We start from the raw sequence: 27730 nt of genomic DNA on the forward strand, positions 1-27730 counted from the left end.
TGGGTAAATTTTTTGAAAAGTTAAAAGAAAAACAATAAATTGGGTGTTACATGATCAAATAAATTTGGACAATGCTACATTTATCAAAGCAGAGCTTCTCAGAGCCTTCAGGGTGAGCCTGTGCATCATAAAGTACCAGAAGAGAATACAGAGTATGTCATAAACATTTTTGGCAATAGAATCCTTTTTTCACTGAGCTTGGAAAAACAACACTAAGCCATTCGTTAACCAAATTTAATTGGATTACCAATTTCCAACCAGAGTAGAGCCCTTCCTAGGGCTTTGGAAAAGACTAGAGCCATCATTATTTATTGAGCAAAGGACTTCGTGAGGGTCTTCAGACATGACTCAAGAGGAAGGAAGCATCCAAAAGGGCTGCTCTTTAGTAATGTATCATCTAGTGTAGGGCTTGTAAAGATGATAGAACAGGAAGATGATAGTATAAACAAATTGCTCTAAGATTTCAAAGGAAGGAGAAATCATACCTACTTGGGAAAATGTGCAAAGGTTCTGTGAGCTGTGAGTTATCAGCAATGGCCCATGAAGGATGACTAGGAGGTGGTCAACAGCCAGAGTTAGGAAGAAATGTTTCCAGGCAGAAGGACTAGCATTACCAGAGGCACAGGGTGGCGTGAGTTGGGCTGGAGGTGGGGGCCAGGGAAGGGGAAGGAATAGCCAGTAGCAGGAGAGAAGAGGAAAAGCTTGATTTTCCAATTGTTTGTCATGCAGGTTATCTACAGAGATACTAGTAAGAAATAAGAACTGATCATTTAGGTCCATAAAGAATGGTGAACAAAAATGGAGAGTCTGAAACTAATAAACAGAAGGAGACAGTGTACACCCCTCCAGGCGTCTAGAGCATGGTGGAGGGATCTAAAAGAAGGATGCCTAAGGAAAACTGAAGGCTCATTTCACCTACCTCATACTTTGGCTCAAGAAAAGGCCTAATCAAATATATTTGGATCTAGGTTCTGTTTCTCCACTTGCCAATATAGAGAGCCAAAGAGAAGTAAGGTTCTTCGTGAAGATGTGTGTTATTCCCTGAAGAATCTTTTAGGAAAAGCAAACAGCCTGAGAAATATTTATTCATTAGATGTATTCTGGCAGCCGCCAGGAAAATCCAGAAAGTACCAAGCACTTGCACATACACATAATACACTTGATTCTTGAAGGCACTTGCGATTCAACTGTTCTATGGTTAACTGTCATGAAGTACCTCTGACTTTCTGCAGGAAACGCATTGTTAAAAACCACCCAAATGTATTTGACATATTGTAAGACGGTGAAAGAGTTTGGATCCAAAAAATAATTCTTACAGAAAATGTTGATTGTTTAATCTAGTTTTCCAACTGTAAGTAGGACTTGATTTTTTCAAACTCCCCCACGCTTCTTGCTATGAAGAAGGTAAGTACTCTCTAGTGTCTTGCTCGATTGAGAACAAACATCCTGGCTGCTGCTTCTTGTAAGCTATATGGCACTCTTCTGAAATCTGGTGCTGATACATTCCACATGTGACCCCATTTACCCCTGGAAGAGAAACCTTCCTGCTGAAGCAGATGGGTTTACAGAGGTGCAAACATAACAAACAACCTGTGTCTTTTTAAAACTGCCAGTGTGTTTATCCTTCGCCTTCTCATGGTGGGGAGCTTTCCCCTTTTCTAGATGGAAATCCATATTTTCACAACGAGGAGTATGGGTTGCCCGAGGCAGAGCGGCTTGAAATGTAAGAGCTTATCTCCGTTAAAGTCGCCTCTACTTCTGGCTTAGCCCAGGTCCACAGCCTCACTCCCACCTTGGCTCTCTGAACAGCAGATGGGTTCACTTAGGACAGCACGTCATCCAAACCCAGCAGCCATGGTCCTCTCTGGTTCCAAGTGTACCATACGAACCCCAGAACACCCCAGAGGGGGCTCTCCGGCTCGACACAGAGTCAGGGGGACCTCAGATAAGGAATGGGTCAAGGCAGTAGAAGGGGGCGCTAAATTACCGAAGCAAACTCTAAAGCAAATTCTTGCCATTTCTCCGTTCAGGCCAGAGCTGACAACCTAAACGTGGTCAGGTTTCACATGAGCCTGAGACTCTGGGAGTCAAAACAGGAGAAGAAACCAGATCCTGCCCGTCACGTGGGAGGCTGCATAGGCCTGGGCCAAGTCAGCTGTGTTAGCTGGGCGACGTTCAGAGAGAAAAATGAAGTCATATCTCCCGTCCAGGTGATATTTCATGTGCTCCGATTATGGACTGTGACAGTGAAATTCTGGCAGTCTTGATCCAAAGAATACTTCCTCTGAAACTGATGCTGTGTGGAGAGACATTCAGCACCGCATATCTGATCTGGGCATTTTGTTCTATTTGATAAGTGTAGCCCCATCTGTCCCACTCAAGCACCGTGTGTGTGTGTGTGTGTGTGTGTGTGTGTGTGTGTGTGAAAGGCAAAGCAGGATGCTGCGTTGTTCTTGGGTGTTGATGTATCGTCTCAAGCGTGCCACCCCAGTGTGGCTGCGAGACCTGGTTTCAGATGCCGGTTGGAGCGTCCTGAGGCTCATTAATAATGGACCAGTCTGACAAGAGCACTCTTGCTTCCTTTGTGTTCCACCGCAGACGAAGGGAGACATGGACCTCTCTGTTTTGCCAAATAACAACCATCCTGACAAATTCCTGCAGCTCGATGTGAAGTCTTTCATGAGGAGCTCAGCAATTCTTCAGGGCAGCCTGGTGAGGTTTCCAGGGGGGAGTTACCTACCCACCCAACGCTGGCAAAACCTTGTGTATTCACAGGTAAAAATCCGGGAGACCAAATACATGGGGTGGGGCTCGTTTCTTTCTCACTATCTACTGTTTCTTTCTTTTTTTTTTTTCCTTTTAAGATTTTATGTATTTATTTATGAGAGACATGGAGAGAGAGGCAGAGACATAGGCAGAGAGAGAGAAGCAGGCTCCCCGTGAGGAGCCTGATGAGGGACTTGATCCCAGGACTCCAAGATCACACCCTGAGCCAAAGGTAGATGCTCAACCACTGAGCCACCCAGGTGTCCCTTACTGTTTCATTAGTTGTCCCCTAAAGGAAAAAAAAAAAAGGCAGTAGGGAACATGGTGACAAAGTAGCATCTCACTCTTACAATATAAAAAAGGCCTTTCTCTCTTCCTTAGCATAAGGAAACTCTCCGATCACTTTATAAAATATGTGAATTCCCCCGACCTTCGTTTTTTGCTAAGCACTAGCTTCTCAGTCTGTCCTTGTTTTATTGCCTCCTTTTCATCTTACTCCTTCCCTTCAGAATTTTTCAAACCACTTGTTGCACTTGCAGGTAAGACTCTGGAGGGACAAACCTACCTCTATCTTCTGGTGTGTTCTAAGCACAAAGCAGCAGATGCTTGGGGACTGGAACACAGCCTCTGAGACAACCAGGGAACTTGCTTTTGCCTGATTTAGCTGGGCTCCATTTCATTGCACGCAGAGAAGATTCAGCAGAACAATGGAAAACCTAATGATTGAAGGAAAAGGAAATAGAGGGAGCTCTCCTCCTTGGAAAAGTGCTGGCTATCGTCTTAGATACTCTTATTTTCCACAGGTATCCATGTGGACAGGACATAACAATCAGAACTTCAAACCCAGAGCAGACTTTATTTGTTGCTTTCTTCTTTTGCATCTTGCTTCTTTTTGCTGACCAAAGGAGAAGAATAAAACCGTGATGAGTTCCATGTGCTGAAATAAACATAAAGGCCCTGACTGTGGCACAGCTCATGAAACAGGAATAATCTTTGTTTTAAGACGTGAGGGCTAATGGGGTTAAGGGTTAGTCAATTTTGAAACAGGAAGAAGCATTTCATTTCAGAACAGATGTGACTGACCTACAAACCCCTGCAAGTCATTAAATCCTTTGGAGTAGTTCAAATTCCCTGAACAGAAATTTGTTTTCTTTTAAGAAACAGTTGCTACTCATGAGTCCTGGTGTAAAGTGATTCCTTTGTGGTGTGTTTGTGGGCTCCTGGGGACCTTTATCATGAGATCATTCAAATCCAGTACACTCAAATGATTATGTAAGTGTTTCCTCCACCTATAAGGATTTTAATTTATTTCCATCATAAGGCAGCCTGTTATGACAACTGCCTTTGTAAAAAAAAAAAAAAAATGTGACTCCTTCCCTTTTATAATCTTTAAAATTCTTCCCACCATCCATACATACCTTTTGGGTTCTCATTTTTGTATTTTAAGCTAAATGCAATGAAATTCCTCCCTTTCCTTCCTTATTGTTTATATCATGGAACAAAATGACTCAAAAATCAGTTCAGAAAACCTTGGCCCTCCTATGCAATGAAGTTTAGTCAAAGAAAACATATCCAATAAATTCCTTTGAGGTTGGAAGACATCAATCTAACATCTTTTGTTTGTTACTGGAGTTAACCTATTTCCTTCCTGTGAATCTGCATGGTTTAAAACTCCGTTGAATGTTGTTTCTAAACCTGAGTGAAATGCATGCAATGTTTAAGGGGGTGTCTTTTTCAATAGGTAGGCCCTGATGAGTTGAAGTGGTTTTCCAAGGAAAAACCAAGGAGGTAAATAAAATTCTGCTTCTATGTCTTTAGATATATTATTGGTAACTGTAAACTGCACATAAACCTAGTAAATCTGTTATCCTTTTACTCTTTTTAAGGGTTTTATTTATTTATTCTTAAAAGACAGAGAGAGAGGCAGAGACACAGGCAGAGGGAGGAGCAGGCTCCAAGTTGGGAGCCTGACATGGGACTCGATCCTGGGACTCCAGGATCATGCCCTGGGTCAAAGGCAGATGCTAAACTGCTGAGCCACACGGGCTGCCCTATCCTTTACTCTTAAAAAAAAAAAAAAACGTTAAATGACATAGAATAAAGGCCAATATGCTATTGAGATGGTCCATAGGGTTGGGGGGAATAAATCTTACAAATTCAGGTAGTTGGGGAGGCATGACACAAATTAGGACTAACTACGATTTACATTTACTACTTTTATTTATAATATGTGAATAAGTAATTCTTTCCCTGGCTGGATCTTAAAATTCAGGAATGATGTATTTGTGGCATAGAATATAAATCTAAAATAGAAAGACATAATGAAAGTTTTAAGTGGCTGTCATGTACCTAGAAGAAGGCACTGACTATACCAGGTATGTTAAGGTGTTAGGTGTGCATGAGGTGGTAGCTGTCAAAAGTTCTTCTTTTAATACCCTTACTCGGGGCACCTGGGTGGCTCAGTGGTTGAGCATCTGCCTTTGGCTCAGGTCCTGATTCCAGGGTCCTGGGATCAAGTCCTGCATAACAGCCCCACAGGGAGCCTGCTTCTCCCTCTACCTATGTCTCTGCCTTTCTCTCTGTGTCTCTCATGAATAAATTTTAAAAATCTTTTAAAAAAATAAAATAAAATAAAACCCTCACTCTGTTGGGGATACATTTAGCCAATGGGTAGAGCAATGAACAAAGAAATTAGAAATTTGGTGTCTTATCTCAAATCCATAGTAAGCCACTTTAAGAGACATTTATTATGGCCCTTATTTGGTTCATGCCTCAGTATTTCCACTTGAAAAAATAGTATAATATTAATTTTATGTATTTGTTTAAAAATGAGAACGTACAATATGAGATAAAAATAATTGAAAGAAAAGGTTTCCTATAAAAGCTTAAGAAATTATTATTATTTGACAGTATTCCAAATTGTGTTAAAATTATCCTTTCATTGGATTTTGAAAAAACAGTTGATAATACTACATGCCTTTTCCTTATTTATAGTGTGGATGCAGGGCTGTGTGTGTCTCTGTGTGTATGTCTGTGTCTGCATAGATGGTGGTGTTAGGAAACATAGTCAATACACCTGTCAATCCATAACTCAAGTAGTAGATTTTATGCTCACATGAAATCCACAAAGACTTCAGAGTTGTGTCGGCTTATCCCTGGGTCTTATAGCACCCAGGTGCATGGTGTTTGGGATTCAGACTACCTCAGGGAATGTCAAAGTACCTAACTACAACCATTACCTCCAAAATTAATAGTACCTCAGCAGTTAAAACACATATCCTATAATCCCAAATATGGGGTTGAATTCCTAAATATATGCATCATATTTATATCCATGATTTATCTCTCAAAGCTTTCTTAAAAACTCACATTCCAATTTCAGAGGAAATTCTGTAAGCCACTTTTACATGCAAAAGTAATTCTGGGCATAAAGAAAAGCAAGCACTTGTTCTCATGCATGCCACTCCCCTCCCCCAGGACACTGAATCCCATGCTGCGGAAACACACAGGTCGCCATGTTTGCAGGGAGAGAGTATGAGTGCATATTTCTTGATTCCACTATATTTATACTTCTTAAATTCTTACACTAGAGAAGTAAAGAAGCTTCACAATAAATTCCATCTCAGTGCAATGAACAAACGTTCGCCAAAATCTAATGTTTCTGGTTGTTAAAATAATTTGGGGCATGTGTCTGATGAAGGCATTTGGAATTGTATTCCAAATATTTCTGCCAATCCCTTTATAAAAACGAGGTAATGAAAGGAAAAGGCAGATTTTTTTTTTTTTTAGTTTAAATGATAAAATATGTTTCAGATACTGTAGTGGGCTCTTTTATTATTATTATTATTATTATTATTATTATTATTATTATTAGCATAGACTTCGGAATCTTTTCAGACTAATCTCTTTGTTTTATCTTTTCCTGGCTTGTATCACATTTGTTTCAGAACCCAAGAGCATTCCATGCTAAACCTGTAAGTTGCAGTAAAAGGTCAAGGGTAAGAGATTGCTCTTGCCTTGAGTTCTAGACAGTGTCATCTCCTGGATTTATTTCCTATTCACCTTTCCTTGCCCTTTTTTTTTTTTTTTTTTCTATCTTAATAGCTAACTCTTCCCCTTAAGTTCTGATGTCTCTTCTCAGTTTTTTGTTTTGGGTGGATTTTTTTTTTTTTTTTGGTTGTTTGTTTTGTATGCTATAATTCAACCTGTCTCTGGACATGTCCTTGAGATCTGTCCTGCCTTCCATAAGAATGTCTCTATTCCTAATCCTCCACTTACTGTTCTGAATAGAACAGCCCTGCTTGCCAAATAGTCTCCCATTTTTAAGCCTATATTTGGGGAAATGTTATAGAACCTTTGAAGCACTTAAATTATTATCTGGGAAATAGATTGGGGGCATCATTTAGTTGCTCAGGGATTTACAGGCAAATATCAAAACATGATTTATCAAGTTAGACTAAATTTATGTAATTCACAAAATCTCCAGTGGGGTTTGGAATTTAGCTTTGGACAGTGAGCTGCCAGAAACAACACCCAACCTGTCCCCACCATACAACTCTCAGACCAAACCCAAATGCCTCTGGCACTAAAGCCTTAAGGAAGCACACCATCAGTGTTATGAGAGAATGTGACTCCAGAGCCCTGGTTAGGTGGAGGTGAAGGCAGGGAGACAAGATTCAAGAGAGGCCTGGGTGAAACCACAAAGGCTTAGTAATTGTGAGATTTTATATTTTTATCTTGACAATTTTGAGGAGTTGGTGAAAAATTTTAAGCAAGAGAATCACATGACCAAATCTGTGATTTATAAAGATAGCCATTCTAGCAGTTTGGGAAATAGAATTACTGTAGTCCCTGGGGACCACAAGTTTGTTTGTACTCCCACAAGTAATAAACAAAATGCCTTGTTTACATTATGATTATAAAAGGGATTTCACTGCATGTACAGATCAAATTGGGGAAAAATGGAAATCTTTATGATCGTGATTCTCCCAATCCATAAACATGGTATATCTTTTTCATTTCAGGACCTCATATGGCCCTTCAATGAGTCCTATAATTCTCTATGTAGACGTTTTCATAAAGTTTGTTAGGTTTATAAATCTAAATACTTATAGCACTTACTATTCTTAACACTAGAACTTTTTAAATCATATATTATAATAGTGTTACTCATGTATGCCATTGATTATTATAGACTATATAAGTATTATATATTGATCTTAAATCCTGAAATTCTGTTAATCTATTCTCTTTTGACAATACATATCCCTGTAATCATGCCATCTGCTGTTTTGTTTCATTATTTAAAATCTTTATTCTTTTTACTTAATTTTACTGTTCTTATTGTATTGCTTGGGGCTTCTACTGCAGTAACATATGAATGTTTGTGATTATTGACATCCTTGTATTAATTCCGAAACTAAAACAAATGCTTCTAATATTGTGATTATTTGGTAAACTATGCCCTAGAAGTTTAAGGCAGATTCTCTTAATTAGTTTTTAAAGATTTCCTAATATTTCTAGTTTGCTAAGAAAGTATGCTTTAAATATGGTTGAATGTTTTCAAAATCTTTTTCAGAATCTGTTGCGAAATCCTACATCTTTCCCTCTTAATGTAGTGAATTACATTTATCTTCTAATTTTTTAAATCACCTTCCAGGTAAAAATTCTTTCCTGGTATGAATCTGTCTTATCCTGGTATGTATAATTTATACATATTGTAGAATTATCTTTAGCAATAGATGATTCACAATTTTTGCATTGTGCTTATAAGAGAAATTGGCCTATAACTGACCTTTTCTTTTACTTAAACTGCCTTTGTCAGGAGTTTATACCAACCTCATAAAATGAACTGTGGAATATTCTTTGTTTTCCTATTTTCTGGAAATATTTGACAAAAATAGGAATGATCTGTTTTCAAGACTGTCTGGTAGAAGATGACTGCAATAATCTCTTGGCTGGGTATTTTTCAATATGTGTGCAGTTGGGGTAGATTTTAAGCTATTGATTCAGTTAGTCAAATTATCACAAGTTTATTAACATTTTCACTTTCTTCCTTAAGTTTGGTAAGTTATGTGGAAAACTGCCCAGTTGTATATAAATTTTTTAATTGCTCAGATTATTCTCCTGTTACATTTCTTAATCTCTGCTATGTCTTTACTCATGTTTCTTTTACATTTCTAACCCTGTGGATTTGTGTCTTTTTTCCTGAGCAGTATGGCCAGGGGTATTTCAGTCTTTCCAGCCCTTCCAGAGAAATAGTTTTCAATACTGTTCATCCTCTCCATTGTGTATTAGCTTTTTCCTTTGTAATATGAATTGATTTCTACTTCTATCTCTTTTAAAATTATATTAAATTGCAGTTAATATGCAGTATAATTTTCTCTACTTCTATCTGTGTTGTTTCTTATTATCTCATTAATTTTCTCATTCTGCTTTTATCATGCAAACATATTTTTCTATAATAATCCCTCAAAATACTCATTTCAGTTCTGGCCAACAAATTTACAATTTTCATTTTCATTCTGTTCAAAATTAATTTCCGTTATTATTTCTTTGAAGTGTATGTTTTAGTTTTCTATAAAATGTGGTACTATAACTTTTTGAAATTGATATATAAATTTCTAACAAAGTTGGCCGTGTTTAAACAGCATGATCCATATAATACCGAGTCTTTGAAATTTGTTTTATAGTCTAGCATATTATCAGTTTTTGTAAACATGTAGTATATATTTTAAAAATTAGTATTTTCAATTGTTTAATAAAGATGTCAGTATATTTCACTTGATCAAAGTTGGTTTTATTGCTCAGATCTTCTTTATCTTTAGTAATTGTTTTGTCTGCTTAATACAAATTGTATTTACAAATTTCTCCTTATAATTATCTCCAGTTTTGCTTTATAAAGTTTGAGACTATTAGATGCATACAAGTTTAGAATTATTATATTTTACTAATGATATCTACCTTTTTTCACTGTGTAGCAATCCTCTGTGTCTAACAAAGTCTTTTATTTAAAACCTATTTTGTTTGGGCAGCCCGGGTGTCTCAGAGGTTTAGCGACACCTTCAGCCCAGGGTGGGATCCTGGGGACCTGGGATCAAGTCCCATGTCAGGCTCCCTGCATGGAACCTGCTTCTCTTTCTGCCTGTGTCTCTGCCTCTCTCTCTCTATGTCTCTCATAAATAAATAAATAAAATCTTTAAAAAAAAAAAAAAGAAGACCTATTTTGTCTGATATGTGTGTGTGTGTGTGTCTATACACACACACACACACACACACACACACACACTTTCTTGGTGGTTAGCTTAACTTATGTTGTAGATACAAATAAAATTTTAGTGACTTAACACAATAAAATGTATGTCTCATACCAGGTCTGATATGAGTGATATGGATGTCCTAGGGCTTGGCTTCCAAATGGAATCCAGACTGTTCCTTCTTGAGGATCTACTGTATCAGAATCTCTGCTGGGCCTGTAGATTGGAAAGAGAGTAACCGAAGAATCCAGGAATTTCCGGGGTCAATCCTGAGTTAGGGTATGTCCCAATCCAGTCCTATGTCCTAGTCCATGGGCTGTTGTATGCCCATAAAAAGAAATGGATTTGCTAGCCAGGCCCTGCCACAGTTTATTATTCTTTTAAATGTATTTACATAATATGTAATAATATGCATAATATGTTTTTTACATAATAACTACATATATAAATATATTTTTTAAATCTATAAATTCTTCCTTTCTGAATGGGAAAAATTAAAGACACAGTAGTCACTATTCCAAAGTAATTCTGAGATCCCATGGGAATAGTTTGTGTGGCCTCCTTCCTTGAAGGTGTGAAAGATTGATTAGATCATGATTCTGCTTTTTAGAGGAGAGAGACAGGCAAAGGGAGAAGCAGGCTCCATGCAGGGAACCCAACGTGAGACTCGATCCTGGGACTCTAGGATCATGCCCTGGGTTGAAGGCAGGTGCTAAACCCCTGAGCCACCCAGGGATCCCCTACTGCTCTCTTTTTGCCGCAAAAGTAGACTCTCCTTTGTAGGCTTCAAAGTTTACTTCTACTCTAGGAAATGTGGAAATCTAGGGTTATTGTCACTGCTTTCTTTTGTTTTGTTTTGTTTTGTTTTATATCTAAATACCCAAAAGCTTTTAGGTGTAGGCTTGTGATCTCTTCGGTAATATATTTCTTACAGAATTTAGGAGGCTATTTATTAATGTAATCTTACCTGACATAACTGACTACTTGCTGTCAGTTTTATAAATCAGTAAACATGCCTGAAGTTCTCTGAAGGCATAATTCTCAAACTGGCTTTCGTGCCTCCATTACTGTATTCTTAAAGTCAGTGACAACCACATAGAAACTCTCAGGGATAAGAGTTATGAAAGTGCAGCCTTACATGATCTTTATCTTAAGTCACTTTATTCAACTGAGAAATTTCAATAGGCATATTTTGCTCAACTTTTTTTTTCTTAAAGAGTTCTGTGTTTTGGTTTTGGGATCTGCAAACAGATCTTCAACAATAGAAGGATAGAGGGCATCGAATTTCTAGGTCCTCTCTACTCTTTCATTTCTTCTTTCCAACTGTCCAGCTCTTTCTCTAATCTCATCTCTTCCTTGTATCACATTAATGCTCTGATTATTTTAATGTCATTATATGTACATAAATGTTCTGATTATTTGTAAGTATCTCTCCTAGAGCTACAAAGTAGTTGGATTGCATTATGACAGATGACATTTATGCCAGTTTTTTACTATAGGTTGTGAATAGGCATCAGTCCAGCTGCTGATGTGTTTTATCTCTTTCCACTTCTTGGCTGCTAAACCCATGCCACATGTTTATGGAATTTTAAGATATACCATTTTGTGTATTAGGGAAGATAGGCTAGCCCATACTGTGATAGCACATATCCTCACAAAATATCACTAACTAAAAATAAAATATTTTTTAAAGATCTATTTACTCATTAGAGAAAACAGGGGTGGAGTCAGGGGAAAAGAGAGAATCCTCAAACACACTCCCTGCCGAGCCCACAGTCTGACAGTGAGCTCAGTCCCAGGACCCTAAGATCATTACCTGAGCTGAAATTAAGAGTCAGATACTTAACCAACTGAGCCACCTAGGCATCCCAAAAATAAAAGAGTTTTCTTGCTCATGAAAAGTCTGAGGAAGGGCAGGTAGATTTTAGCGGCAGCTCTTTTCCAAGCAATAACCCATGACCTCAAGTTCTTTCATCCTATAGTTCTGCCATCATGCAACCCTTGCTTAATAGTGACACAAAAATGGAAATGAGGAAAGTGAGCCAAAATCTTGTGGGAGATTTCAGGAACCAGGCTCAATGGTGCTATTACTTTTATCCATAAATCATCAACTAGGAAAGAGCTGGCCCCATTATAACTTCAAACCAAACTGGGAAAGGCAGTCATCCTTTGTGCTCAGGAGGGGAGAATAAAATTCATATGCGTTTAACTAGACACCACAATATGTAGCTCTCATTTCGCTGTAGTTGCCAGTATATCTTTTCACATTCTTTCACTCTCATTCTTTGAGTTCTTATATTTTAGGTATTCCACTTGTAATATTACATAATTTAATTTTAAAAATCTGATCTGACATCTCTGTCATTAAAAGGTTTAGTCTATTTACATTTAACATGATGCTTTCTAAAATTTCTAATATTTTTCTGAGATTCCCTCTACTCTTTTTTTCAGCTTTGTTGTCTTATGATCAAGTTTCCTTTATCTTTCTACTGCTCTGCTGATTTAGAAACTATATAGTCTTTCTCTATTTTTACTAATATTTTTGTGCTCTCACTGACATTTCTTAAAATGTTATGATCAAAAATACCTGTTAAATTTTCCAGTTCAGTGATTTAATTATCCCTTATTTAAAACTCACAAATTAATCATTATCTGTTTTATCATAAAATCAATACTTCCATAGATATAGAGAGATTTATCAGTTTTCTTTTTTCCTTTTTTTTTTTTTGCTCAGCATTTCTTTTTGCATCTTAATCTTTACTTTTATTATCAAGTTTCTTCCTTAAGTACATTTTTTAGAGGTTCTTTCTTTATTGGTCTATTAATTCTATAGTCTAAGTTTTTTGTTTGTCTCAAAATGCATTCTATTTTGCTCTTTTTACTGAATTTACTTATATGTAAATGGTGTAAATAATGATTAAAATGTATAAAGAAAAACGGACAAAGTAATGGTGAATACAGAAAAGTCTAGGTAAGCTTTGAAGTGTTGCTTTCCTTTAATATTTAAAAATACAAATTATTTTAGAGTCTGTATGACTAAAATAATAGAATTACTGTTGAGTTTTCCTTTGGTAAATGTAATCTATCCAGAATGTGGGGTCAAGAGTTAAAATCAAATACATGCCTTTTTTTCTTTCTTAAGTTATTTGAAAAAAATTACCAAAATATAAATGAACCTCAACTATAATCAGTGTTTTTTATCCTGCCATCAAATTCTTAGCAAAGATATTCTATTTTCTCTTCACATATATTTCAGACATGAAATTGTCATGCAACACACAAATAAATGGCACCATGTATTAGGATAGATCTCAGACTTTCAAGAATATGGTTTAGAATTAACGACTTGAATGTTCTTTTTAGACGATAGCTCTGAATTAATAATTATTAAAATTATTTTGTTATCTTATACCTATTAGTTTTTCAAGGTATTAATTGCAATAGAGTCTGTTATTTTTTCCTGACCCTCAAAATTGTTTTTTCCTCATTTATAGAGCTTTCTTACTTAAGAAGCTCAAGAAATAGTCCAGTGGGCAAGAAAACTGACAAAGTAAATTTGTTAATGCCTGAAGAATTATCCCTCTCAAAGATGATCAAAGATGTCTAGCCTTGAAAAAAAAAAAAAACCTTAAGTCAGAATTATGCTAAGCTGAAATGATCTAAATTTCATATCAAATTGTTTTTCTCAATTCAGAAACTTTTTTTATGAAGCCATCCATCTTAAAGACAAATGCTAAGTCAAGATGATGTATTATTTCATTGAAAATTTCAGTATTGAAGAATATAAATTGATGTTGAGCAGACCAACAACCTAATAAATTCAGAGATCTCTAACTTGACCCATAAAAAAATGTATGGGTTAAGAAAATTAGGGAAGCTTAAGGCCAAAGAGAATATGAATGGTTTTATCTAGATGATTCTTTTTCTTTTCTTTTTTTTTTTTTTTTTTTTTTTTGGCTTATCAGCCATTTCAGAAAGAAACTGTATGTAATACTATTTCACAACCTAGCTTATATAAATATGTACTTAATGTGACCTATATACCCAATATATGCTAAGGGAATCAGTGTCTTGATGATTAGAAATATAACTCAGAGTAATATTAATTGCTATTGAAATTTCTCTGTTTAGGAAGACTTAAATATGTGAAACACATGTATTAAAAAATTGCTGTAAATTAATGAAATGTGTCACCAGTTTTTAAGGGTTAAACCTAAGTTGTCTTATGTAGAATTTCTCTCTCTTGATGCCCATTATAACTGAGGCATTAATCTATAAGCTTTTTGTTTCTTCTTAATTTTATTCAGCCAATGAACAAATTTCAATGCAAAATGTTTCTACCTCCATAATAATTTTACAGTCAAAGGGGTGAAAAAAAGCAAAGTAAAACCTGCAGGTCAATCATACACAGAAAAACATAATTACCCTACCCTGCTAAATTCGAGATGCTGATTGTCCTTGGGCAGGGAGAAGGCAAGGGTTATCAAGAAGGGAACATGAGGTATGCTGGTAATGTTCTATTTCTTATTGAGCTATCCATTTATGATATGTTACATTTCTATAAGTATATTTTGCTTCAATAAAAAAAAGATTTTAAAAATCTATCTTTAAGTCAATATTAGAGCCATCTAATAGCCAGCTGGTCTGTAGACACATAAAGGAGTATGATGCTGTTCTGTCCTTCACATTATCTGAAAAACGAGTCCCAAGAGAGTTTTTTGAAAGCCAAGGCATATCTATAAAATGCCTTTTAATCTTGACATTGCTGGATTAATACAGCAAGGTTAAATATTATTTTTATCAGTCATGGAATACACAAATAGAAGTAAAATGTCATTAAATATCACTGTAAGGGGATCCCTGGGTGGCGCAGCGGTTTGGCGCCTGCCTTTGGCCCGGGGCGTGATCCTGGAGACCCGGGATCGAATCCCACGTCAGGCTCCCTGCATGGAGCCTGCTTCTCCCTCTACCTGTGTCTCTGCCTCTCTGTCTCTCTCTGTGTGACTATCATGAATAAATAAATAAAATCTTAAAAAAAAAAAATATCACTGTAAGTGAGGTGAGAAAAAAAAAAACTGGCATTGTCCAGAATTCTGCTATTAGAATTAAAAAACAATGTTCTTTCTCTGTAGTTATAAAAGAGCATTTTCATAAATGATTACTGAAGCGAACAAGATCACACACAAAGAAGAAAATTTAATTAATGACAGGATTCTAGGTCAGATTAGATCCTAGAATCCTTTCCTCATTCATTGTCCTAATCTGTTGGGTTTCCAGGTGGAATCCACAAATTTTCAGGGGCAGTTATTTCACATTTCATCCTCCAGTGACCCATTGGTAAAAGAAGCCTTGTCCCTGTGCCTCCTAACAGAGAGAAAAGACCATCACTGCTCAGCAAATGAGGCGATCCAATGCAGAGGGTGCTGTTGCTGTGGATCATCCTCCACCATCCTTGTCATCAGTTCTGAAGAATAACCCACTCTATGGTGACATAGGTTTGGAGGAAGCTATGGAAGAAAGAAAAAAGAATCCCTCATGGACCGCTGAGGAATATGACAGGCATTCCCTGCATACAAACCTTTCTGGGCATCTGAAGGTACTCAAAGCAAAGAATCACCTCCTTCAATTGATGAAGAATATCAGCTAAATATTCCTTTAAAAAATGGGTAGTAAGGTGACAAACACTCTTCACTAGACCCAAATCTCTCGATTTCTGGTCATTTTGGCTCCAGGCATCCCTCTCTCTCTCCTAGTCAATATGTGTTTATTGATTTGTTCTGAGTTTGACTATGGCAGCAATATACTGGCATCTATCTAGTGTAGAGAGAAAGAAATGATGTGACATAGAAAAGTTCACCTAGAAGGTAAAAGGTTTATGAAAATTAATTTGCCAGATTTTGTATGTTTTCCCCTAGTTTTGTGACCGTTTATTTCATGAACACTTAAGAATTCCCTATTCTGCATTTATTCAAAAATATTTATTCAGTGCTCTGTCTCAGGCATGGTACAAGGCAGTTCTCACCAAGGGTCATCTTATTCCAAGCCCACTCAGTGATTTAAGATTGCAGATTTACATTTTGGACAGTGTCCTATGTCTCAGTGACAAAACAAAACAAAAACATTTCAACACAAGAAAAGTATGCAATGAACTCATTCACCCAGCTTAAACCCAACCGCAGTCTTTCTTTGTTTTTTTTCTTTTTTTTTCTCCCCCTGGTATCATCTCTCAAATAGATCTAGAAATACCTACAAAGCAGGAAGAGTGGCCCTCTGTTTTCTGAGTGGACTGGATTCCTCCCCAGCCTTAGCTTGCCCCTGCCTGCCCCAGGGCCAGGGAGGCCTGACTTTTTCCACTTATACTTCACTTAAGAAGGTGTATATCTGCTCCGAGTCTCATACTTTAAGCACCTGAAGATTTTTTTCTGTTGGAAAGAGGACAAAAGTGTAAACTCTTACACTTAAAAAAAAAAATCTCAAACGAGCACTCTTGAAATATCTTATTGTCTGGAGTCTTTGAGGTTTTTCAGTCTCCTGCTAGATTTAATGTATCTCCTTCTTAATGTAACCTCTTTTCCAGTGAAGTTTCCATAACAGACACTCCCCCATAGCAACAGTAATCTTGTGGGCTTTTTTTTTTTTTTTTTTTTTTTTTTTTAATCAGGAATCTGAAGGTCAAGACTTCTAAGAAGTTAGTTTCTTTTTTTTTTCTTTTTCTTTTTTCTTTTTTAATTTTAGTTCCAGTGTAGTTAAAATACAGTGTTATATTATTTTTAATTACTTTTTTACTATATTTTTAAAAATGATTCTTATTTATTTGAGGGAGAGATAGAGAGAGAGAGAGCATAAGCTGGGGGTAGGAGGAAAGGAGAGGGAGATGGAGAAGCAGACTCCCTGCTGAGCAGGGAGCCCAATGTGGGACTGGATCCCAGGACCCTGAGATCATCACCTGAGCCAAAGGCAGCCTCTTAAACGACTAAGCCACCCAGGCAGCCAATACAGCGTTGTATTCGTTTCAAGTGTACAATTTAGTGACTCAACAATTCACCCAGTGCTCATAACAAAAAGTACATTCTTTAGTCCCCATCCTCTGGTTCACCCATCCCTCTAACCCCCTTCCCTCTGGTAACCATCAGTTTGTTTTCTATAGTTAAAATTTTATTTCTTGGCTTCTCTCTCTCTCTCTCTTTCTTTTTCCTTTGCTCATATGTTTTGTTTCTTAAATACCACGAGTGGAATCATATCGTATTTGTCTTCCTCTGACTTATTTTGCTTAGCATTATAATGTCTAGCTCTATCTGTGTTGCTGCAAATGGCAATATTTCATTCTTTTTTATGGCTGAATAATATCCCATTATATATATGTTTACCACATCTTTATCCATTTATCTTTTGATGGACGCTTGGGCCGCTTAAAAAGTCACTTTCTTCAATTAGGAAAGTATGTATTTTATTTCGCAAACATTTCTTGACTCTACACTAGAGGTTCTTCTCTGCCCTTTATTGTTTACATGAATGGCAAAAAAAAACTATAAAGATGAATATTACTGTCCCTGTTATCAAAAAGCTCATCTAACTGATCAAAGTAACAAACCATCATTATAGAACAATAAAGAGGAAGAGGTTAGTGCTCCTAATAATAGTAGAAAATGCTATGCAGATTCAAAAGAGGACACGATCACACTGGATTATAAAAAGGCTTCATGAAAAGGTTAATTTTTACTGGCTTGAAAAATGCATAGAATTCCAAAAGATATAAATGGTTTGTATGAGCAAGGAGGCTCTTCTGTCCAGAGTAGGAAGAAAAAAGACACAAATACAGGTAAGTGAGAGAGTTTGTCAGAACAATAAGGAGTCCAGTTTTGCTCGCACTACAATTTAAGTAATAGAATGATGGGAAAATGAGGCTCAAAAACACTAAAAAAGATGTAAGACTAAGGAGATTCAGCATCATTGGCAATGAGGAATAATACTTTTGTTGGAAAATTCCCCGAGTTCTGTTTAGGAAGATCAAATATAAATATGATGGATGCAGTGCTTTGCTAAAACTAGGGTCTGTCCCCTCCCCCATCCCCCACATGTACAGTTACCTCAGCGTTTGTAGACCTCATGATGCCATCTCTAGCACTTTTTTGAGGGATGCTTCTGAAAATCATGGCTTTGTTTTAATTAGAATTTCTTTCTATACTTCATTAATTCAACCCCTTTCATCAACATCCCTATCTATATGTCATAATTAGCAGACAGAGCCCCTAACTCATTGTTACCTCTTACAGGCTGTAAGAGTTCCAAGAGCCTTTGGCCAATCCCACTTTTCTAAATTACTAAGAGTTTATAAATAAGGAAGAAGCAAATAAGCTCCCTATTTAGTTAGCTAGGAGTAGAATGGAAGAGAAGTTTCGAATTATGGAAGTTCTCCCTAGGGAATGTAGACATCAGATTTGCCTTTGATTAGGACACAAACTAAATGAAGGATACAAGTAAGGTAGACAAGGATTGCAAGATTATCCTCCTGCATAGCATCCATATACTATTTTAATATTTTACCTTTTCTAAGACCAGGAAGTTGAAATTATAGCGATGTGGTCAAGGAATTTTATTGCCATCACCAGCATCCACCCAGCTCCCTGAGTGTGTGCTCATTCCTCTCCTAGCACAGCACTCAGAAGTCTAAAGCTAATTTACTGACCCCTGAATCTGACTTAAAATCCACTGGGACTAGAGAGGCAAAGAGGGTGGGCAGCTCAGCCTCAAGCCATTGCTGGTGAGAAATAATGATGCTCTTCAAAGCCTAGCCTCTCTTATTTGAGCTGTGACACTTAAGCCTCACCTGGAACAGTGTGAATATTAACCTTCGATACCTCTGACGGTGATTGTTCTGCAGTATCAATTAGTCTGTAACATTGACTGGTTACTGATTGAGCCTATTCTATGTAATCTTTTTTTTTTTTTTTTTTTTTTTTTTTTTTTTTTTTTTTTTAGGAAAACCCTAATGACCTACGGTTTTGGTTGGGAGACATGTACACACCCGGTTTTGACACCTTATTGAAAAAGGAAGAGGAACAAGAAAAGCATTCAAAATATTGTCGTGTAGGTCTGATTTTGCTCCTTGTTGCCTGCATCTTGGTTTTCATAGTGACAGTTAGCACATTTTTCACCTGAAGAAACTGCCATAGATACAAGCTGCTTGAAATTTGTTAAAAATCTTTCTAAATAAACATTTGCAGAAAAACATGTTCACGTAGCACAAATGTACTGTTGTGTGTACAGCTCAGTGTACTTGTCTTATAGAATGCAAATGTTGCTTGAGGTATGCTGGCTTTCTCTCCTTTGTTCTATGAAGTCTTGGTCAGAATTCCAGAGTGACCTTTGTCCTTTGGGAAGCGGGAATTCTGGGGATTGAAACCACAGAAAAGTCGCTATATGCAAACAAAACTAAACACTTAGGATAGAGAACAAAGCAGCACCAAAAATTTTCAGCAGCTTTGTCTCATCTCTTTGCACCCCTACCCTTCTGTTGTCCCTAAGAAAGTTGAGCAAATCATTTTTTGGCTGCCAGGTATACAGGATAAAACCTGGTTGTGCTGCCTTTTGGGTTAGATTCATGCTGTTTTCTCTTCTTTAACTCCTGCTTAAGCCAGGAAAAGAGTTGGAGGGGGGCTTTATTCACACGTATGCTTATTTTCTCAGGATTGCTTTATAATGCCTCCATTGGATGTAGCATTTTCAGTAGACCTAAACTTGAACAGGCCTTTGCTATATAATTAATCACATTGAGAGCCAATTGTGCTTACTAACTGATACACATTGGCTAGTATGAGCCCTGGTGGCTCTCAGTAAGTAGGTTTCACCAGCCATGGCCTCAGAGGAAGGCCCTAGAAAAGTAGAGGAAATACAGCTAAGAAAATAGGATCTGAATCCTCGCTATGTCTTTTGCTAACTATTGGAAACTGGGAAAGTCATTGTTCCTGAGAAAGGATAGAATCAGCTCCCCAGCAGGGCTTGCATAACAACTAAGCATGAGACAGATAAGAACAACACTGGACTCTTAGTAGGTAGAGGCATAGTTAAGGATAACTCTTACTACTAATATGTGCTAAGCTTATTGGCACCCAAGGTCATCTGACCTTGCCTGCAGATAACTGAGGACATGATGCTAGCCACAGATGGAGAATCAGGTCACTCCATCCTGGAACACTCTATCCTAGAACACTGGACCCTAAGTCCCTCAACCCTGCTGCTTTCTCTTCTTTCAGTACTCCTCCACCCCAGACAGTTTAGTGTGTAAAGTAGAAAAGAGACTTTCTCCTTTGTGTGAATCAGCTTTTGGGATTACCACACTGAGATGCTACTGTATCTCTTTTAAAGACCCTTGAAATAAAGGACACTGAAGTGCAGCTTTACTATACAGTAAATTCGTTGGGCAGAACAATTGGCTTAGCCTATCTATAATAGGTTCTAGTCCAATTTAGAACTGAATTAAGAGACAAAGGTCCTGGGGACTTCAGAGGGCAGGCCCACTCACTGTGGATGCCTGGCAGACAGTTGCTTGGTATTAACTCGGTTTTCAAAGCACCTGGTAACCCCCTGTCCTCTCCAGCCCTCCTCTGCTCTCAGCCATGATGCTAACAGTCATTTAAGTTTCAGCATGAATGTGTTTATTACCTTGCTATTGCTCCCAAACCAATCTTCACTTTTAGCCTCCAATGTAACTGTAGAATCAAAATACATTATTATCCCTCATTGGATTAATGTTATGCATCTACACGAAAGGGAAAATCATAAATTGAGTGAATACATCCCTGTATGCACCCAAAATCACACTGTGAAAGCCGTTCCAATGTCTCCTTCAATATGGGTTTTGAAAATGGTTCTAGCAGAAAAAGCACAATAAGGTCATGGAAAATACAGAGGAGATGGCCCTAAACAGGCTTAAGTTCAAATCTGGGCTTTTAAAAAAGCTCTGATCCAGATTCAGTGAATCAATGTTTTTAAAGCATTTAAATACAATCCTTGGCACATAATAGTCCATAAATAATAACTATTACTCAAAAAAGTGACTCTTTTAGTCGCTAGTCACTTTTTTTTTTTTTCTAAATTAGGGTAAGAAAGGCTGGGCTCGGCTAATTCTTCAGTAATAATGTTTCAAACAGTCATCTTTCCCAGGCTCTTTCAAAGGCGCTCCCCCCTCCCCCTGCAAAAAAAGTTTTAATCCGTTGCTTTGTTGTGTTGTGTTGTGTTTTTGGATATTAGGTTAGTGTGTGGGAGGCCTCAAAGCAAATAGCCTGGTAATTTTCTAGAGGGAAAAAAAAAAAAAAAGCATTCCAATTGTGGATACTTTCCTAAAGTGCTGCTCGCAGATTTTAAAGAGTTGAAATTGTTTTGAGCATAACCCATTAATGGCTTTTCCAATTATATTCGTGTTGCTGCCACCTAGTGGAGAGCTCGGCGGGTGGAAAGCACCGCGCGGCCCGGCGGCTCCAGTTCCGCGGAGCGCGCTCCCGCCGCCTGGTGGTGCAGTTTGCCGCGGGCCCTCAGCTCCTGAAAACGCACTTCCCAAGGCACGTTTTGCAGGGGAAAGCCTCAGTGTGCCGCTGTGGTGGCAGGGAGTGTGATCAGGCGGCCCGGAGCTCCCCCCCCCGCCCCCCGCGACCACTGACTTTGATTCCCACTCCTCTTGCCAGGAAGGAGCTGCGCTGCGCTGGAGTCACACTCCGGGGGCCGGAGCTGGGACCCTGGGCAGACCCCGGACTCCACCACGCAAAATGTGCCAAAGCCGGAAACTGGTGGTGTCCTTAGAGACTGCTCCATTCCCACCCCCCAAATGGTTAAAAATTGGGGAATATTATTAGATCACCTACCGCTGTTCCAGATACGGTGTGGTCTGAGTTTCTGCATTTTTAGAGCTCAGTGTCTTTAAATATCTTTAATTCCCTTCCCCCCACCCCATACCTATTGTTTATTAGCAGTTTGTAAATTCTTCCCTCATATCATTGAAGAGGTGATTTTATCAGATGTGAAAAATTAATTTTAAAACCGTAATTAGATAGGGCCACTGAATCCCAAGCTCTCTGGATTTCTACTTACACCCTCGCAGAGTCTTACCAGACTATGCTTCGTAGAGGAAAGATAACTTTTCTGGTTCTTTCCAAAAAATCACTTAGTCCAGGCTCTTGCCCAACTTGAGGTGAGAATATTCAACCAAAGTGAGCAATTTCAGAAACTGAACACAGCTTTCTGCCAGAGCGGTTGTTCTGCTCTCATTTTATGAACACTATGACTCATGTACCTGATCAAGTTTCCTTCTTTGCGCAGACTGCTGGAAAAATCCAGAAGTAAACTGGGCCCTCTCTTCTCGGGAAGTGTGCAGGACTTGCTCGTGTACTATCCCGAGTCGTGGCTATGTCGTTATGTGTCCTTTGCCTCATCGTCCTCTCTGCCTCAGAGATATGGGGCCTATGGCGCTCTTCTTGTTTCTCAATGCCTTAGACCTCCCGAAAAGACACAGGGTAGGTAAAGAATTCCCAGTGTGTTTATTATATGTGCATCCATATGCATATAAAAACTAAAGACGAAAGGCTATCTTTCAAAAGAAAATTTTGAAATTAAAACTGTTCTTTAAATAAGGAATGAGTGGTTTTGGTAGAAAATGTTACCTGATGAGGTTTCTTGGGCCAGAAAAATGAGATTCAAGACTCCGGCAGTTTCACTGATACTACACATAACTGTTTTCAAGTTCCTGACAAAGAGAAGAAAGAAGGCCTTCTTCTTAGGCTAATTAAATTTGTTAATTAGTTTCTGATTATGAAATAAGTGCTAAAATCCCTCACATTGGAATTCACACCAAGGTTACTGAAACCCTGTTTAGATAATTACCTGAATAATAAAACAATGGCTAGGCTAGATTCGAAACTTTATCAGTCAGTACAAATGAAATAGCAGTCAACACAACTTTCTAAATGTATTTTTTTAAGGCTAAAACATTTACAGTCAACACTTGAGAATTAAGAGAATAGTGTCACTGTACTTCCTGCCATGGTTTTATTTTTTAATACAACGATCCTAAGACTTTTTGATGAATTCCAAACTCAGTCCTTAGAAAAGTTTTCTTTTTATTTTTTTTCTCCCAGGTTTCCATTTAAATTCCAGTCAATATACAGTGTGATATTGGTTTCAGGTGTAGAATCCTGTGATTTGTTACTTCCACACAATGCCCAGGGCTCATCAAAACAAAGGTCCCTCATTATTACCTATCAGGGATTTAACCCATCCTTCTACCTCTCCTCTGGTAGCCCTCAGTTCTCTGGAGGTAAGAGTCGGCTTTATGCTTTGCCTCTCTCTCCCCCTCCCTCTCTCTTCTTGCATATTATCATCAACACATAAAATACACAACTGTAGAGCCATTTTTTGAGTTCTTCAGAAAGACTCCCAGTGGGGACGCCTGGGTGACTTAGCGGTTGAGCATCTGCCTTTGGCTCGGGGCGTGATCCTAGTGTCTGGGGATCAAGTCTTGCATGGAGCTCCCCACAGGGACCTGCTTCTCCCTCTGCCTCTCTCTCTGTGTCTCTCATGAATAAATAGATTTTTAAAATCTAAAAAAGAAAAAAATACTCCCAGTGGATCCCCATGGATAGCACTCTCTCCTCAACCCCATACCTGGACCTGTCCATCTGGCCTTCCTTGGAGCTGTCTCAGGCCACTAGAACCCAACAGACACAATCACACTTTCTACATTTCATCACTTGAAACCCTTCCACTTCCACAAGCTCTCTCATTCCATCTCAACTACCATCTTGTGAGAGAGGTGTGAAACTTTCAGTTTGCAACAGAAGAGATTGAGGCTCGGAGCCATTGAAAGAAGTGTCAGAATAAAAATGGAAGTGAGAGCCTTGATGATCTAAATCGCTTCTGGATGTTTTTTTCCCAGCCTCGTTTTTTATTTTCTCATAACTGGAATAAGAGTTTGGTATATTCCAGATTTCGATACAAACAGGAGTAGTTCCCACCGCCCCTATACCACCACCCCCCGGCCTGCACACACAGCCTGTTCCAGTCTCTGAGAGTGAGTATAGGACATGCACAATTTACACTTGTGCAAACACGGTTGTGCCCACTGCACCAGGAAAAGCCAAAGAATGTCCTAAGCTTGTGCCAGTTTGTCCATTTAGGTTCACATGGCTTCTCTGTAAAAGGAGCAAACCCTAGACCCCTTGTTTGAGAATATTCATGTATTAATTACTCTCTCTTACTAAATAATGTTGATAGAATGTCTTCTATTGCAGTGTTGCAGAGCACAGGATCTGATTTCTTCGACCTTGTCTTGGATCATCCCTAAAGTAGACGTCAGTCCCAGGGAGCCCCAGCTCCTCTAGAGCCTGCTTCCCTTAGGCACTGACATCAAACCCACTTGGAGGAGAACATAACCTCCTGCAAACCTGAGGTAGACCTCAGTATCCAAGGCGTTCCTAGAATGGATCCCTCAAACGCACTCTCTCCAATCCGGCCAGATAAGGAAGGCAGCAGGGCACAGGGTGGCAACATCACCTTTTACATTTTACACTGACCACACACCCTGGAGTTGTTAACCATGGGGGTGCCTCGAGGAGCAAGGGGGCGCAAGGCAGAAACAAATGATGGCTTTTCTTTCCCTGTATCTTGGAGATAAGTTCTGGCCAGCAGATGGCAGGTGTGCTCTAGAATGGGAAAATGCTATCCCAAACAATTGGAGGACTGTGGTTCTTTGGTGTCAAAACATGGAAATCCTGACAAATGAGCGGAGAACTTGCAAAGAAGAGAAGTGATTAATTGTGCTGATGAAGGCCCGGCATGGGGAGCAGGGCCCTGCCGAGGCCGTCGAGTGTGCCTCAGTGCAAGGAGCTGACAGTGATTGAGGTGCCACACTGAGAAGTCTTCAGACCAGGCAGTTCAAGCTGTGCGCACAGAACTCATTAACCAAGTCCTCCATGCGGTCTCTACTCTGATGGTGGCTCTGCTTGTTAAGAAATGCAGAATCCCAGGACAGCTAAATCAGAATCTTCATGTTTAATAAGCTCCCTGGGTGATTCTTTCTCTAAAGGTTAAGAAAAGATCTTGAAGCGTGTGGGGCTCCTTAGCAGATTCTTTCAAAGCTGTGGTTCGGGGATGCAGGGGCCCCCTAATTATCCAGGGTGGTTTTGTGAATCCCAAAACACTCGTTCCAGGCTCCCATGAGTGCACGGTCCGCTTAGTAGCATTTCCCCTCTGGGACAGATATGGAGATACAAGTCATCTCTCTGTTCTGGCTCTATTCCCAGCCTGTTTACCGTCCTCGGGAATACAAAATTCATTGACATATTTAAAAACTGATCTCAATTCAATACATAGTTGATATTTAAAATGTTGTGCTGAAACTGCTCCTCCATTTTAAATGGAATCTTCAAAATGTGTTCTGTGCTGCTGGAAGAAATACTGAGAAAGCCTGAGCCATCACGGGTAATGCAATAGTGATTTTTGGTGTGTCAGCAGGATTTTTGTGTGAGTCAGAGGTTAGGGCTCTTGCCACATACTGTCTTTAAAGCTGGTTTCTGGGATACAGAGTGAATCCATCTGATCCCAGATTTGTGTCACTGGTTTAAATTCTACAGCCAAGGGCTTGAGTGAGGAGCAGAGGAGCTATTGATCTGCCTCCAGAAAAATAGTATTGGGGGAAATTCAGTTTAATGAACCAATTATCAGGATTACTAATTCGGTCTCAATCAAATTCAAATTTTGACTCTGAGTTTCTGACATCCTCTTCTGGAGGGAATATGAGTCTGGGAAGGAGAAGTTCACTCAGATAATCATCCACAAACCCATGGTGGGGAGAGTGGCATTCCTTTTCTTTTGATTATTCTATGGCCTCAGTGGTCTGTAGTGCTGACTCCTGAAGGTGACACAGTGGTAGCCCCTACAGTGTGCTGGGGTTGCCAGCCTTCAGCTCCCTTCTAAAGGTCCCCCTTGCATCACTGTAAAGCAAATCTCCTCACACTGTAACTTTCTTAGGGCGAGGTGGCCTCTCAGGAGGATCGTCAGCTCACTCACCAAGCTAATTTTCACGGTTTACCCTGGAGCCATAGTAAGGGTATGGACCCCTTCGATGCTGTTCCCAGGTGATAGGGAATGCTAGATACAACTGGGCTCTTGTCCAAATATTTATTTATTCTCTCTACTCTTTCCCCAGAACTCATTGTATGGGGTACATCTCTGAGGTTTCTGCTCGCAGACTACATCCAAGAAATAACAAATTTGTTTCATCTCTCAGAAACCCCATATTTTTCAAGGTACCCACTTCCATTATGTTCCTTTCCCTACTTCACCCACAGTTGGGAAGAAGTGAGAATCTCCATTCCTCATTCCATCTAAAACAACATTCCCTAGCCAGCTGTGTCCTCCTAGAGCTTGAACATTTTATCATTCAAAGGCAGGAAGAAAATCAATTTGATCTGGTCAACCCCTTTTGAGTCTGTCCTGTTTTGTGGTAAGAGCAGCATCTTTGAATGATATGATTTAGACTGTGGGTCCTTGCCCCACCGTGGAAGTCTCCTTCACATCTGTCAGCACAGTTTGAGATAGACATCAGTTGAGAAGGTGGCAGCAGGTGTGCTAGGGAAAGAGAAAGGAGTTAGTATCAGCATTTGCTTTGTCTTCCCATGTCATCTCGCCACGTTTGTGCCTATGAAGGGTGCCTCATGACATCATCCTAACCACCTTTATCTATTTCAATGCAGTTCATCTCAGAACCTATCCACAAGGAGATGATAAATGTTATCACCTTCACCCAGAGAGAAAGACATTTCTGGGATCTCACTAGAGGGATAGGAACCTTTGTGGGAAACACTAAAATTTACTTGTCAAGAGTCAAAAATTATTGCCATGGAGAAAAGATAAGCTGTGGCAAGGGTTGAGTGGTCTGAGTGTGTGACTACAAAGAGGCAGTGTGAAGGAGTTTTATGGGGGGAGGTGGAACCTCTCTGTATTCTAATTCTGGTGGCAAATGCACAGACCTAAAAACATATATTAAAACTTTAAAAACTGTACACCAGAAATGTCGGTTTTATTGTATTCTTTCTATCTATCTATCTATCTATCTATCTATCTATCTATCTATCCTTGAATGGCAAATGAAAACTTATTCTCAGAAAGTTCTACATCAAATACCCTCCTAAGGTAGGCTTAAGTGAGCTGCCTTTTAAAAAAGGTGAAAGTTGTGATTATTTTAGAGTTCTGTGTTGTGTTTTTTTCCTGAAATAGCCTGGCTCTACCACCTGCAAATGAATTCGTTAAGCAAATATTCCAGTGCATTTTCATAAGTTCTGTAAAATATTAACAAAAACAGTATCACAATGTCGAACTTATAGATTCATTAATCTTTTCATTATTGTACACATTTAATTTGGGGAGAACTCTTTCAATTTCATTTAGTATTTTAAAATAATTTTGTCGTTTTCACTATCTTATCCAAAATTATGCCCTAAAATTGCCTCCTGTTATATTCAGTATGTGTTTGTTGTGTCAAGTAAATAAAAGAACATATCTGAAGGGGCATCAACCCGTTTTGCCCAAGTGGCTTGTTGATTAGTATCTTGTATTTGTTACAATACCAGAAGCATTGATCCAGGTAGAGCAGGAGGTATTTGCTTTGGCATAGACTCCTCCTTGCTCAGTCAGTAAGTAATTGAAAGCAATTACCAAGC

At 38.7% G+C, this 27730-nt stretch overlaps 1 protein-coding gene and 1 long non-coding RNA gene across 5 annotated transcripts in view; one reads left to right on the forward strand and one right to left on the reverse strand.

The window, feature by feature from the left end:
- Positions 1-27431, forward strand: MINAR2 (membrane integral NOTCH2 associated receptor 2). Of its 4 annotated transcripts, XR_004803754.2 has the most exons (7): positions 2-631; positions 2031-2210; positions 2599-2775; positions 15394-15618; positions 19002-19109; positions 22335-22528; positions 24302-27431. XR_004803754.2 is itself a non-coding variant. In XM_025432761.3 (6 exons), the coding sequence occupies exons 2-6, from the start codon at positions 1396-1398 to the stop codon at positions 19179-19181; spliced, it is 771 nt and encodes a 256-aa protein (XP_025288546.1). In that variant the 5' UTR covers positions 1-631; positions 730-1395; the 3' UTR covers positions 19182-19248. The 4 variants fall into 4 exon arrangements, 3 of the variants coding, with proteins under 3 accessions (XP_025288546.1, XP_035552890.1, XP_035552891.1); XM_025432761.3 differs by lacking the exons at positions 22335-22528; positions 24302-27431 and adding an exon at positions 730-1404 and having other exon boundaries at positions 1-631; positions 19002-19248; XM_035696997.2 differs by lacking the exons at positions 22335-22528; positions 24302-27431 and having other exon boundaries at positions 1-631; positions 19002-19248.
- The window catches only part of LOC112650100 (uncharacterized), an 18346-nt gene continuing 16791 nt past the window's right edge, over positions 26176-27730 (reverse strand). The window contains exon 4 of the long non-coding RNA XR_003129953.3: positions 26176-26639. This is a non-coding gene — a long non-coding RNA (uncharacterized LOC112650100). The remainder of the gene's footprint in view (positions 26640-27730) is intronic.

The sequence above is a fragment of the Canis lupus genome, chromosome 11, assembly GCF_003254725.2.
Source record: "Canis lupus dingo isolate Sandy chromosome 11, ASM325472v2, whole genome shotgun sequence".
NCBI lineage: Eukaryota > Metazoa > Chordata > Mammalia > Carnivora > Canidae > Canis > Canis lupus.

Excerpts from the sequence above, each read along its gene's own strand:
- MINAR2 (XM_035696997.2), top strand. The coding sequence starts at position 548 with ATGACTAGGAGGTGGTCAACAGCCAGAGTTAGGAAGAAATGTTTCCAG. Across the intron at positions 2,211-2,598 it reads AAGTCATATCTCCCGTCCAG|ACGAAGGGAGACATGGACCT; the intron begins GTGATATTTCAT and ends GTTCCACCGCAG. Across the intron at positions 2,776-15,393 it reads AAAACCTTGTGTATTCACAG|AGAGAAAAGACCATCACTGC; the intron begins GTAAAAATCCGG and ends GCCTCCTAACAG.